Raw genomic sequence first — 13,410 nt, forward strand, 5'->3', positions numbered from 1 at the left:
GAACATCAGAGGTACCACACAAGCAATGCCCCCCTTTTGTTTTTCTGCACAATACTAGGCCTATACTCTTAATATATGACATCCCCAAATTTAAAACAATATTGGGGCTGGCGCCGCGGCTCACTAGGCTAATCCTCTGCCTTGCGGCGCCGGCACACCGGGTTCTAGTCCCGGTCGGGGCGCTGGATTCTGTCCCGGTTGCCCCTCTTCCAGGACAGCTCTCTGCTGTGACCAGGGAGTGCAGTGGAGGATGGCCCAAGTGCTTGGGCCCTGCACCCCATGGGAGACCAGGATAAGTACCTGGCTCCTGCCATCAGATCAGCGTGGTGCGCCGGCCGCGGCGGCCATTGGAGGGTGAACCAACGGCAAAGGAAGACCTTTCTCTCTGTCTCTCTCTCTCACTGTCCACTCTGCCTGTCAAAAAATAAAAAAAAAAAACCCAATATTGGTTTTAAAGAGATGCTGGGGTAGGCATTTGGCGCAGTGATTAATACACTGCAAGTACCCCTCCATCTCACATGGAGTGCCTGAGTTTGAGTGCCAGCTCTCCAGCTCTGCTCAATTCCAACTTTCCACTAATGTGCACCCTTGGAGGCAGAAGATGATGTCTCCAAGTAATTTGATCCCTGCCACCCATGGAGGAGATCTGGATTGTGTTCTGGGCTTCTAGGTTTGACCTTATCCAGCCCTGGCTGTTGTGTGCATTTCTGAAGCGTACCAGTGGCACACGCTTTCTGTCTGTCCCTGCCTCCTTATCTGTCTGCCAAATAAATAAAAATAAATAAATAAATAAAAATTTCAAAAGGGACAAGTTGTAAGCTGGTCAGAAGTGGCCCTATGTCCTGGAATACTCCAAGAGACATGTTGTTAGCATGATCTAAAAGTAGGACTACCAAATTTTGAAGATTGAATTCTTCTTGTTCCAATTCTTATCTTGACTACAATCACATTTTTTCATGGTTTTTTTAGTTTTATTTTTGCTTGGTTGGTAATGCATCATTTCCGACATGGCGTAAGGTCATGGAATAACATCTGTGAATGTCTTTGCATTGTTTTTACGTCTTGATCTACCAGAAGAATGGTATTGTCTAGTGGTAATTTGATTCTCACAGCCTCACTCTTGTCATGCAGTCAATCTAGGGAGTCAAAGAGAGAGCTATTCAGAGCTGATGCTAGCTATATATCTCATTATCAGATTGTACGTAGCCACTTTTATTCAATTTGACCAACTTTGCTGAAATCTGCTGTAGGCATGGCGGGAAGTGCATAAGGCGTGGCTTGCTGCAGGCACTTAGTGCAACAAGTGCTTCAAATTTTGTTCCTTCCTTTGTCTGACAGGTCCAGGTGAATCCAGAGTTTGATGTTAGGCAAGGTGAGCTTTCCTTTGTGGATGGCATCTCAGAAGCTGATATGACTCCCCAGAGCTCCAGGCTGACCTCTGATTCTTCAAGAAGAACCCTGGAACAAAGGAGCCGGAAGAGCCGGGGCAGGAGGTTGGGGGTGCATTCTGTGGAGTTCCCTGAGCCTGGTGGGAGTCCAGCATCAGACAATCCTGGTGGCACTTTGTGGAAGGGCCCCAGCCAGTCATCAATGGCCAGCAGCCCAGACATGGGCACCCGGCTACATCTGCCTTCTCCCCACCTTGAACATGGGGCTAGAATGAAGGACCTCAACTGGGAAAACAGCTTTCAGAAGTTGGAGGCAGAGACAAATGTTGATACAGGGTTCACCACCATCAATTCTGAGTCTAGAAACTCTTTCCTGGGCAGATTTTCAAAGGATTTACAGACTAACCAGTCACCACCCTGTTTGCAAGCCTCTTCATTACAAGAAATTCCCTCTCCAAACAGCAGAGTCCTAAAGGAAAGAGTTAGCTCCCTGGCATTTGCTGGCCCAAGGGATGCAAGTGCCAGGAAGATCATTTCAAAGTGCTCCCTTCATCACCCAGGCCAGGGTGCAGAGAAAGAAGAGGAAGAATTCTTTATATAGCATAAAACAAATGTGGCTTTTTGAAACATAAAAAAAAAGATCAGATAGAATATTCTAGAAATGGGGCACTGACACTACATCATCCGGCTTCTTATTCATTGGAGGGGGCCTGAATGCGCCCCGTGCACAGATCCATATTGCTTTCATTTCAAATGTTCAAAGTCTACACAGATGCTGGGAGTGGTTCTTTATTTGCCATCAGAGTCATAAGAGGGAGAACCAGCAGAGGCAAAGAGTGCCCAACACTTGTGCTCCCAGGAGGCCCACTGACCCAGCTGGATGTGTTGAGTTCAGCACCTATCAAGACAATTGCATTGCATGCAAATGAATCGATGTATTCTGCAAGACTGATTAGTGGATGTAATTTGGTTTTAATTTTTCCTTGGATTGCATAGCTCATCCCCCTGGACAGCATGGACTGTTTATTCTTTAGTGCTTTTTAATGTTTATGTGGCCTCCTTTGATAACTAGGCCCTGTTCACCACACACCCTCTTGTGATTTTGCCTTTAAAGTTATTTGCATCTAAAATGAGTGAAAATGCAAAGTGTTTTGAAAATTGTCAACAGTTTTTTTCTTGTGTAATGAGCAGAAACATTGGCAGCCAGAGAATGGGGTTACAAGTGATTGCTAGGCTCCTTCCTGCTCCCTCCATTTCTCATTGTTTTTGCCCTTCTCTGAAGAGGGCAGGGGCTCTCATTACAAACCCGAGAGGAACAAGGGTAATGGGATACTTCAAGAGCTCTGCTGAGCATGGCCGGGAGATTGGACTCGTCGGGCTGCTGGAGCAGGACTGCATTCCTCGGGCGTGTCTGAATCCACCTGTTTCTCTGCAACATTCATTCATTCACTTACACGCTCTACTCAGTACCTACTTATTGAATCCCTAGGATTGAACCAGGTATTTTATTCTCGTCCAAATACATGTATATGGTCCAAATACATGCAGTGGCCACCCAATCCAAAAAATGTTTATGATTTTACCACTAAGGAATATCTATTCTGCCAACTTTTACTTTTTTAAGGGTTTATTTATTTATTGGAAAGCAGGGAGAGAGAGAGAGAGAGAGAGAGAGAGAGAGAGAGAGAGAGGTCCTCTGTCTGCTGGTACACTCCTCAAATGGTCATAATGGCCAAGGATGGACCAGACAGAAGCCAGGAGCCAGGAGATTCATCCAGGTCTCCCATGTGGATACAGAGGCCCAAGTACTTGGGCTATCTTCCACAGCTTTCCAGGGCTCATGCTTTCCAAGGTTGATGGGAAGTGGAGAAGCCAGGATTAGAACTGGTACCCACATGTGATGCTGCATTGCAGGCTGTGGCTTAACCTGTAGTGCCATAGCACTAACCTCTAGGCCACTTTTTTTTAATACCAGCTTTTTTTTTTAAGATTTATTTATTTATTTGAAAGATTTACAGAGGGAGAAGGAGAGGCAGAGAGAGAGAGAGAGAGAGAGAGAGAGAGGTCTTCCATGACTAGTCCGCTCCCCAGTTGGCCACAATGGCCGGAGTTGCACCTACCAGAAGTCAGAAGCCAGGAGCTTCCTTCAAGTATTCCCATATGAGTGCAGGGGCACAAGGACTTGGGCCATCTTCTACTGCTTTCCCAGGTCATAGCAGAGAGCTGGATCAGAAGTAGAGCAACTGGGACTTGAACTGGCACCCATACAGGATGCTGGCACTGCAGGCAGCAGCTTTACTGGCTACACCATGGTACCAGCCCCTCTATGCATGTTTTTAAAAGTCTGAAGTCTGTGTGTTTCAGTTAATTTATAAACTCCATGGACTTCATTCTCCAGGACAGATGCTACACATATGAACTCTGACTTAGTGGGGTCTTTTGGAGACCTGGGTACTTAGTACACCTGGCTGAGGAGAAGCATATATCAAGCCTGAATGCATCTTGTGGAAGCAAGACCAGGTTGAATTTGGGGGCCCTGCCTAGCACAAGGGGTAGAAATGGAGGAGGGTTACCCACGGACAAAGACAAGTCTTCTGCATTTCTAGAATTATTTTTGTCCTTAAAACATATATTCTCATTTCTTTTTTAAAAAAATTTAAAAAAAAGATTTTTATTCATTTTATTTGAGAAGTAGAGTTAGACAGTGAGAGAGAGACAGAGAGAAAGGTCTTCCTTCCATTGGTTCACTCTCCAGATGGCTGCAACAGTTGGAGCTTCACCATTTTGAAGCCAGGAGCCAGGTGCTTCCCCCAATCCTCCTATGTGGGTGCAGAGGCCCAAGTACTTGGGCCATCTTCTACTGCTTTCCCAGGCCATAGCAGAGAGCTGGATTGGAAGTGGAGCAGCCAGGACTAGAACTGGCGCCCATATGGGATGTGGGCACTGCAGGCAGAGGATTAACCTACTATTCCATGATGCTGACCCCTCTCATTTCTATTTTATTTGTCTCTTGCAGATCAAAAGTTGATCTTATAAAATGAAATACAGAATTCAATTTTGGTATGGCTTTCCAAAATGTCAGCAAAAAAGTAATGGAAGTCTTATTTCAGTTGAACTATTTAGTTACCTTAAAATCATGACAGGGAGAAGTTTGAATTCCCTTCCCACATTTTTTGTTAAATGCTGTTTATATTTCTTTGACATAATACAGGGGTAAGACTCTAAGTACATGGAAATCATAAAGAATATTAAGAAATTTGAATGAGTACCATACAAAAGAGACTTTTAAAATAATATACTCTTTAAATGTCCCATACTCTATCCTACTCAACATAGAAATACAATTCACGACACAATGAGTTGGAAATACCATGAACTGGGTGGGAGAGCCCCAGATCTTGGTCTCAGATTTTCAGTTTGCTGTTTATGTGATCTTGAACTTGTCAGACTCTCTAACCCTCTGTTGTCTTATCTACTGTAACAATAGGTGTTAGGAGAATCAAGATTATGCATATGAAAGCATTTGGATATTATTATTAAGTGTGATATTTTATTGTATTTATTGTTATATTGTATTATTAATACAATTGGCCCTTCAGATGAACAGTTTGACAATGTCATGACAACAAAGATTATTTTACAAAATAACTTTTAGTAATATCAATGAGACCACTAAAAAAATAAATCCAGGAGTGGGCATTTGACATAACAGGTAAGATATCTCTCGGGATGCCAACATCCCACATTGGAGTGCCTGAATTCATGACCCAACTCTGCTTCCCATTCTGGTTTCCTGATAATGTGCACCCTAGAAGGCAGTGCGGAAGGCTCAGTTATTTTGGTCCCTACCACCCATGTGGGAACCCTGGATTGAATTCCAGACTGGCTCAGTCCAGGCTCTTGTAGGCATTTGGGGAGTGAACCACCAGGAGGTTCTGACTCTATCTTTCTCTCTGCCTTTCAAGTAAATAAAAATAAAGTAAATAAAAATTTTAAGAATAGGTAGAATGGATGATTTTTTTTGAAAAAAAGTAAATCCATTTTTCTAAAATTTTTACCAGTGTGACAATTGTTTTCTGTTCCATATCTAATAAGCAAGTTATACACAATAAGTAGTCAAATATATCTTGAAGTTCAACAGGATATGCAACAGGAATAAGCCATGAACTAGTTTAATACAATTTATCAGATTAATCAGACTTCATTATAATTATATGATATTTCCTAAAATATAAAATGTCAGTTTTTAAATCTGAGAGTCTCATGGTGATCAGACTATTTTATTTTTCTTTATGGGTGTATTTGAATGCAGTTCCTCATAGTTGCTTGGCTCTCTTTCACCTTATGAATTGTATTTCACACCTTTTTACAAGCATTATTTGGACACTGCTAAATATGAACAGAAAGCAATATTTAGAAACTTGCAAACATTTGTTGCTTGGTGGAGAGCAAGGGATGTGCGACTGGGAGGCGGGGTGTAGACAGGAAGAGATGGGTCCATCTTGATTCACAAAGGGGGGTACAGCTGGCACTTCCATAGCGGCTTCCCTGTGGCATCTGCAGGTGCTCATGTCCTGTCAATCACTCCTGGACCATGAGTGAGGCCAGTCGCTTGTGCACGGAAGTGGCGCAGATGTGAAGACCCCACTGTGCCATCTCAGAAAGACAGAGAACGGCCAGGGAAACATGAAGGGAGAAATCAGAATTGCAAAGCATACACCTCATTCTCTGTTGATGAAAAACTCTGGATGTTATGGCCCTGTTGCAGAACGTGTTCACCGATCCATCAAGTCAGCGCTGTCTGCCTTGCAGCCTCTCTCAGCCGGCGTGCGCTGGCCTTTCTCCCTCCTGCGACTCCTTCCTTCCCCCTACCCCTCCATTTCTTTTTCTTTCCTTTTCTTTTCCCATCATGACTCTCTCCTCCCGTGGCCTTCTCCTTTCACACCACTAAACCTTCCTCTGAGATCGGAGATGGTTCTGTGCCTTTCTCAGAACAGCAATTTTTAAAATTTGCTGTAGCCTGCATTAGGAAAAGAAAGGACATGGGTGGCCCTCGCAGCATGTCGTTAGGGTTCAAGTTCATAAAACCTTCATTCTGCCTTCATTGTGTGTTCAGATGTGTTGTTCAACAAGCACAGTATTCCAGAGAGTCTGCCTGATGTGTGGAAGATGTAAGAAGGAAAGAGATAGTTTCAAAGATCCCACTTCTGTCCCAGATGTTCTGAACTGTTCCTTTCTTTTTTTTAAATTTTTTAAACTTTTATTTAGTGAATATAAATTTCCAAAGTACAGCTTATGGGTTACATGGCTTCCCCCCCATAACTTCCCTCCCACCTGCAACCCTCCCCTTTCCCTCTCCCTCTCCCCTTCCATTCACATGAGGATTCATTTTCAATTCTCTTTATACACAGATGATCAGTTTAGCATATATTAAGTGAAGATTTCAACAGTTTGCACCCACATCAAAACACAAAGTGAAAAATACTGTTTGAGTACTAGTTATAACATTAAATCACAATGTACAGCACATTAAGGACAGAGATCCTACATGAGGAGTAAGTGCACAGGGACTCCTGTTGTTGACTTAACAAATTGACACTCTTGCTTATGGCCTCAGTAATCACCCTAGGCTCTTGTCATGAGTTGCCAAGGCTGTGGAAGCCTTTTGAGTTCACCGACTCTGATCATATTTAGACAAGGTCATAGTCAAAGTGGAAGTTAGCTCCTCCCTTCAGAGAAAGGTACCTCCTTCTTTGATGACCTGGAAAGACCCCTGACAGGAGAATGGAAAGGACCACACCCTCTGCTAACCAAAGGTCGAGGATATGCTTGTGTCTTTCCAGAGAATGCGGAACAGCCCAGTTGGGTACCAGCCAGAAACAGCAAGCCTGCAACCGACAGCCAACCAGAACCAGCTGAACAAGACCAAGACTCCGCCTTGTTAGCAGATGCACCTGCCCTATCATCCTACCCTGAGGAACTGCCCATAGCCATACCTTTTACTGTTTTATACCCCACTAACTCTGGTCAGCCACTCAAATGGCCCACAGCCTGTGTGCAGTCATGCCATTCCTGATAACCATTGTTCCTCATTCCTACCCCTATCTGAGCAAGCAATCCTGTGGTCTCTCGATTTGAGCTCTGGTTAGTCAATGACAAGATCCCCGGGGGACAACCTAAGACAGGCACAGCTGCCTACGGAGACCACATGGGAATGGGGTCAACAATGGTATGGCCAAGAATCATGCCTCCTGTTGCTCAAAAATAAATAAAAAGGGGGAAATGTGGTGGAATGAGAAGGCCATGCCAAGGTGGCCACTGGCAAGCGAGTGCCAGTTACCCAGGAATGGCTTTGAAACCCACCTGGCAACGGAGCCTGCCTGGCAACAGGCTGTGATTGGTTGGGGCATAGACCGCCCCTTGACCAGATTGGCTGGTCTTGCCTATATAAGATGTGGTTCCAACTGTAATAAACGAGTCTGTGGGCTGCTCGTCTCAAGCCTGCTTTCACCCGACTCCTGGGGTCTGTGTGGTGACTCCGCGCCTCTTGCCCCCACCACGCTGCTCCTCTCAGAAATGAATCCACTGCAACATTGTTGAGAAATCAACAGTCACACTGAACTGTTTCTTTCAAGAGCAATAATCCTCAAAGGGAGACAATGACATTAATCCAACCTGATGATGAGGGCAGACGCGAGTGGCATTTCCTGTATGCAAGACACTCTCCCTGGCATTTTGATCTTCACAACAGTCCTGTGAGATAGGTGCTAGGCCCATTTTACAGATGAGAAAATCAAGTCACAGAGAGGTCAACAGCCTAACTCAGAATTGCATAATGAGTAAATAGGACTAGAATCCAAGCTGGCCGGCTGGAGCCTGCCTCTAACCACCTACATCTTCGCCCTGGGGCGCAAGAAGGGGGAGCTCAGTGTTGGGATGGTGCCCACTCTGTCTCCAGTCTGAGCACTCAGAGAACAACACTGCTCTGGTTTCTCTTCTGCTCCTCAAGCATCGCCAAAACGTTCCATCTGGGGGGGGGGGGGGACTCCGTCTTGTCATTTAAGATTCAGGTTCAAGTCCCTGCTGCAGGGTACTTGTTCAGCCGTTCCTTACTAAAGTAGCCGCTACACCCAGCCCTAGTCCAGCGCGGGAACTAGGGTAGATGCTTTTATGAACGTTCTGTTCAGTGAACACACAGCAGGAGACAGGGGCACGGAGGGGGCTTCCATCTGTAGATTCCCAAGGTTAGAACCCGTCTGTACAGCACACCATAGGCTGGGTGGCTGAGAGCAGCTGTTTATTTCCCTCGGTTCTGGAGCCTGGGGATCTGAGATGAGGGCGTGAGCATGGCGAGGCTCTAGTGAGGGTCCTTTTCCTGGCTCTAAGGGAACCAGCTGCTGCTGCACCTTCATTTGGTGAGGTGGCCTGGGGGTGGGGGTGTGTGAAAGCCAACTCCCTGATGTCACTCTCTCTCCTTTTTAAAAATAAGATTTATTTATCTATTTGAAAGGCAGAGTTATAGAGAAAGAGAGGGAGAGACAGAGAGAGAAAGAGAGATCTTCCATCTGCTGGTTCAGTCCCCAGATGACCACAATAGCTGGGACTGGGGCTGGGCCAGGCCAGGCCGAAGCCAGTAAACAGGAGCTTCATCTGGATCTCCCAGGTAGGTGGCAGGGACCCATGCATTTGGGGAATCTTTTGCTGCTTTCCAAGGTGTATTAGCATGGAAGTGGAGCAGCTGGGACTCAAACTGGTGCTCCTATGGGATTCTGGTATCATAGGCAGTGGCTTAACCAGCTATGCCACAGTGCTGGGCCCTGATGTCTCTTCTTACAGTGACCCCACACTCATGACCTAACCAGTTCCCAAAGGTCTTCCAATACGACCACGTTAAGGGTTAGGCTTCCACAGAGGAAGTTTGCAGGGAACAAGTATTCAGACCAAAAGACATGAACCATTTCTTTTCTGTCCATGTTCCAAATTCTGCGTCTACTCCAGATGGCCCCCCTCTCTACCTGCCTTTCCTCCACCTCTCAGCTGAGTACTTTTCCTTGTTTGCCTATTGATGGCAAACCTATTCCAAGGGACTCCCTCCTCATCGTGTTCCCCCCAGGGAATGAGCTTCACTGCACACCTTTCATTGCTCATTGTTCATGCAGCCCCGCTCTGCCTGAAACTCTCTCCAAGGTCTGTGCGACTCCATTCCTTCCACAAGCAGATTCCATGTGCCAGTCTGCAGGCTGATCCAGGCTCTCATGCTCAGGCCAGCCAGGCTCACTGCAGGAGTCCCCGGTGCAGCTCAGAGGAGGCAGTTTGGGACTGTGGGGCTTCAAAGGGCAGATTTGCTCTTTGTGTAAGCGACACACTCAGGACTCCCAGCACAAATGACTTATCTGCTCTCATCACAAGGGCTGGTTGACTCGTGTGAGCACAGTTTATGACTGAGTCAACTAACAGCCAATTACAAGTCATGTTCCTTTTTATATGTCTCTCAACATTGCAGCTGCATTTTGTCATTTTCCTCTTTCTTTGTGCAGCGGTCTAGCTCACCAAATTAAGTGGGACTGAATTCAGCAGGACTTCTCATAGGGTTGTATTTTTGCTTTTGTCCCATTCGTTACTCTGTCACGAGAGGGCGCTGACGCGGCACAATAGGAATTACAGAGGGACTAGCTAAGCTTTTTATTCTGTCACTCCAAGAGCAGATATTTGAAAATAATTTAAATATTAGTAGCAGTTTAAAATTCACTTATGTTTAGGAGATTTCCCTGTAGGAGTTTTGTCGAGAGGCAGAGCCCACTGAAGGAGGTCCCATTCCCATCTCGTCTAACTTAGGCTCAGTGATTTATACTTGGCCAATCAGATATTCTCCTCTGTCATTGTAATACTCACATTACTCACATGCCTGGATGAGAAGGCTTCTTCAGGATGGGGGAGGTGGCCAGCAGCATTCTGGCTCCAGGGAGGAAGCGGTATCTGTCTCTGGCCATAGTCACAGTGGAGCCTTTGGACTCAGTTGGGTCCGTGGCTGGATTATGGTTGTGATTCTGCCAGTTAATCCTCCTTTTGTTCTTGTGCATTTTTTGAGCCCAGTTCTCTAGTCTTCTGACAAACGCACTCTCAGCTTGAATCAGCCAGCATCAGTCCTGTTTTTACACAAAATAACTGAGGCCATTGTCCATAAAGCACGGTTGTAGGTTAAGGCCAAGGGCAAAATTGGGGCACTGTGTTAAGGAACTGACTTTTCAAAGGGAGAAACAAAGATTCGGCTATTTCATTTGGGGGTTCAGTGTCTCTTTGAAGTTCTCATGGCTTTGATTCTTTTCCTCTTTTCTTTTTCCTCTTTTTGAATTGCTTCTGTCTTCATCTTCTGGGCTGTGACGCTAAGAGGACCTGCTCTTACTCTGAGGAAAGCAGGCTGAGAGGGAGGGAGGATGCCTTCTGAGAAGCAGGTCTGCGCCCATAATTGTTGAAGCTAGACAAAAGGAAACCTATGGGTTACAAGTGATTTGGCCAAGGTCACCAGAAAAGGACTTGGAGCCTTTTTATTTACAAGTAAGAGAGACCGAGAAATAACTTAGACAAAAAGGAAGAAGGAGATTATTGGATCATGTGCCTAAAAAGACATGTCAGCGAACCATTGCTCAGACTCACAATTTAGCCCCCACTGTGGACAGGAAGTCTCTTCCGAAAAGAAAATTCTCAGAGAAGACTCTGATTGGCAGGCCTGAATCACGTGGTGATTTCTGGACCTATCACTTTGTCTGGGACAAGGACCTGCATGTGGGCTTCTGGTCAAAGAAGCTGCCTTTTGGCAAGGTGAGGCTTCCCACATACAACACCCATCAGTCTGTTTTATTTCCTTGAGAACCTGTGTGAGTGTCCCAGGGCTGTTGTCATAAATGATCACACATTTTATGGCTTGTAACAAGAGAAAATTATTCACTGATAATGGAGGCTGTTGATTTCCTCTCCCCTGGAGGCTGAAGGAGAGAATTCCCTGCCTCTGTCAGCTTCTTATGGACCCAGACAGTCCTTCAAATGCAGGACTCAGGCCTCTGCCTCCATCTTCTTTGGGTTTTCTTTTCTCTTTGAGGATACCTGTCATTAGATTTAGGGCTCATTGCTTTAACTCAGAATGAGCCCATCTCAACATGATTAATTTAGAGTAAACCTGCAGAGACCCTTCTTCCAAATAATCTGGTGTCCCAGGTTCTGAGGTTTAGGACGAAGATATAACTTTTTTTTTTATTTTTTTTTTTATTTTTGACAGGCAGAGTGGACAGTGAGAGAGAGAGACAGAGAGAGAAAGGTCTTCCTTTGCCGTTGGTTCACCCTCCAATGGCCGCCGCTGCAGCCGGCGCACCGCGCTGATCCGATGGCAGGAGCCAGGATCCAGGTGCTTTTCCTGGTCTCCCATGGGGTGCAGGGCCCAAGCACCTGGGCCATCCTCCACTGCACTCCCTGGCCATAGCAGAGAGCTGGCCTGGAAGAGGGGCAACCGGGACAGAATCCGGCGCCCCAACCGGGACTAGAACCCGGTGTGCCGGCGCCACAAGGTGGAGGATTAGCCTATTGAGCCACGGCGCCGGCCCGAAGATATAACTTTTGAGTGGCCACCCTTCAACCCGCTACCAAGCCCTATAATTAAATGATCCTTGCTGGGTTAGTTGTTTATTTGTGTTAAGCCTGTCCATTGTACATTCTGCTCCATTGCAACACCTCTTCCATCAGCATCAGGACCCGTCATTGTCATAACCTTGTCTGTAAGTCCTAACACAATACTCTAATAAGAGTAGACATCAGTGTTTATTGACTGAAATGAAGAACAAAAGCCTCGATCTCCATGAATGTGTCCTATCAGCACTTTATCCATAAATCCGGTGCTGCTCTTAACCAATGAATCAGTGTTGGATATATATGAGGGGAATCAGGAAGCTCATGGAAGACTTGAATTATCATTTAATTCCACTCTTCCTTGAACATTTTGAAGTCCCCTCATATGAATCTCTCTTCCTGTTTTTACCACCTGCCCTCTGAGGCCTGTTCTTCACTATTCCATGTAATCATTTCTGCCTTACAACTCAGAGCAATAAGATTTATGTGCCCAATATCGGGCCAGATACTACCCTAGGAATTAATAATAGATAAAGGCAAACATAAACACAGCCCGTGTATTGCTTGACTAGCTGTAAATAATCTTTCTTATTTTTTCCCAAAGAAATCTTTTATTTAATGAGTATAAATTTCATAAATATAACTTTAGGAATTTAGTGATTCTTCCCACTAAACCCTCCCTCCCTGTAAATATTCTTGACTTTCTACCTTTCCTCCCAATATTTTTCTCGTATCAAATTCAGGTGAAGCTATCAACCATCAAACCACATGTTGCCAGAGTCTTGAAACATTTGTATTTTCAGTCTAACTCTTCTTGCTCATGTCAGGCACCTTCCTCGGTTATTTTTGTAAATTTTCTCTGAATAACTGAGAATGGGAGCCTTCAGTGGACGTCAAACTGGTCCCAGTAGACTGAAAAGTAGGAGGCTAGAAGTTGTTCTCAACTGCTGTCAGTCTACTATGTAAGGAATTCATCATGAGCATGCTCTGCCACCCGAGCGATGGCCTCATTAGTCTGAAAGCCTTACTGGGAAGCAATATGAATGGAGTAATTTCTATCAAGACACTTGGCAGGTGAAAAAGCAATTGAAAGACAGCAGTGAAGGCCGCAGCGGTGGTGGTGGGGGGGGGCTGGCTGCTCATCCTGTGTATGTGGGCAGGGTTTCCAAGCAGCCTCCAACAAGCTATCAGCTGCACGATGCTAGACAGGCACTGAGGGACTACTTGCCTCCTTAGGTACCAGAGGGAGTTCAATGGATTCTTGCAGTTTTCTCACCAGACAAAAGTTCTCCCATTTTCAAATAAGGCTGTCAATGTACACCAGAGAGCCGGATTTCAATTACTTTGCACATTGCTGAGCTAAATGAGCAAGTCTTAAAGAGCCCTGCAGATACCACAAAAATGG

General features: G+C 45.4%; 1 protein-coding gene across 4 annotated transcripts in view; it reads left to right on the forward strand.

Annotated features, from left to right (window-relative positions):
• The window catches only part of FAM124B (family with sequence similarity 124 member B), a 186,545-nt gene that overhangs the window by 25,953 nt on the left and 147,182 nt on the right, over positions 1-13,410 (forward strand). Inside the window, exons 2-3 of one of the 4 annotated variants that reach the window (XR_517161.5) lie at positions 1,339-2,888; positions 7,232-7,903. The exons of 1 other annotated variant lie outside the window; for it this stretch is intronic. Coding sequence is in view for 2 of the 3 variants with exons in the window: in XM_002712505.6 (XP_002712551.4) it covers positions 1,339-1,989 (651 nt within the window). In the remaining variant the exon portion in view is untranslated. Of the gene's footprint in view, positions 1-1,338; positions 7,904-13,410 lie in introns of those variants that run through there. 2 more of the 4 variants (XM_002712505.6, XM_089328965.1) reach the window with 2 other exon arrangements.

Source organism: Oryctolagus cuniculus, chromosome 3 (assembly GCF_051225735.1).
Source record: "Oryctolagus cuniculus isolate XC-2025 breed Fujian yellow rabbit chromosome 3, ASM5122573v1, whole genome shotgun sequence".
NCBI classification, from domain to species: Eukaryota; Metazoa; Chordata; class Mammalia; order Lagomorpha; family Leporidae; genus Oryctolagus; species Oryctolagus cuniculus.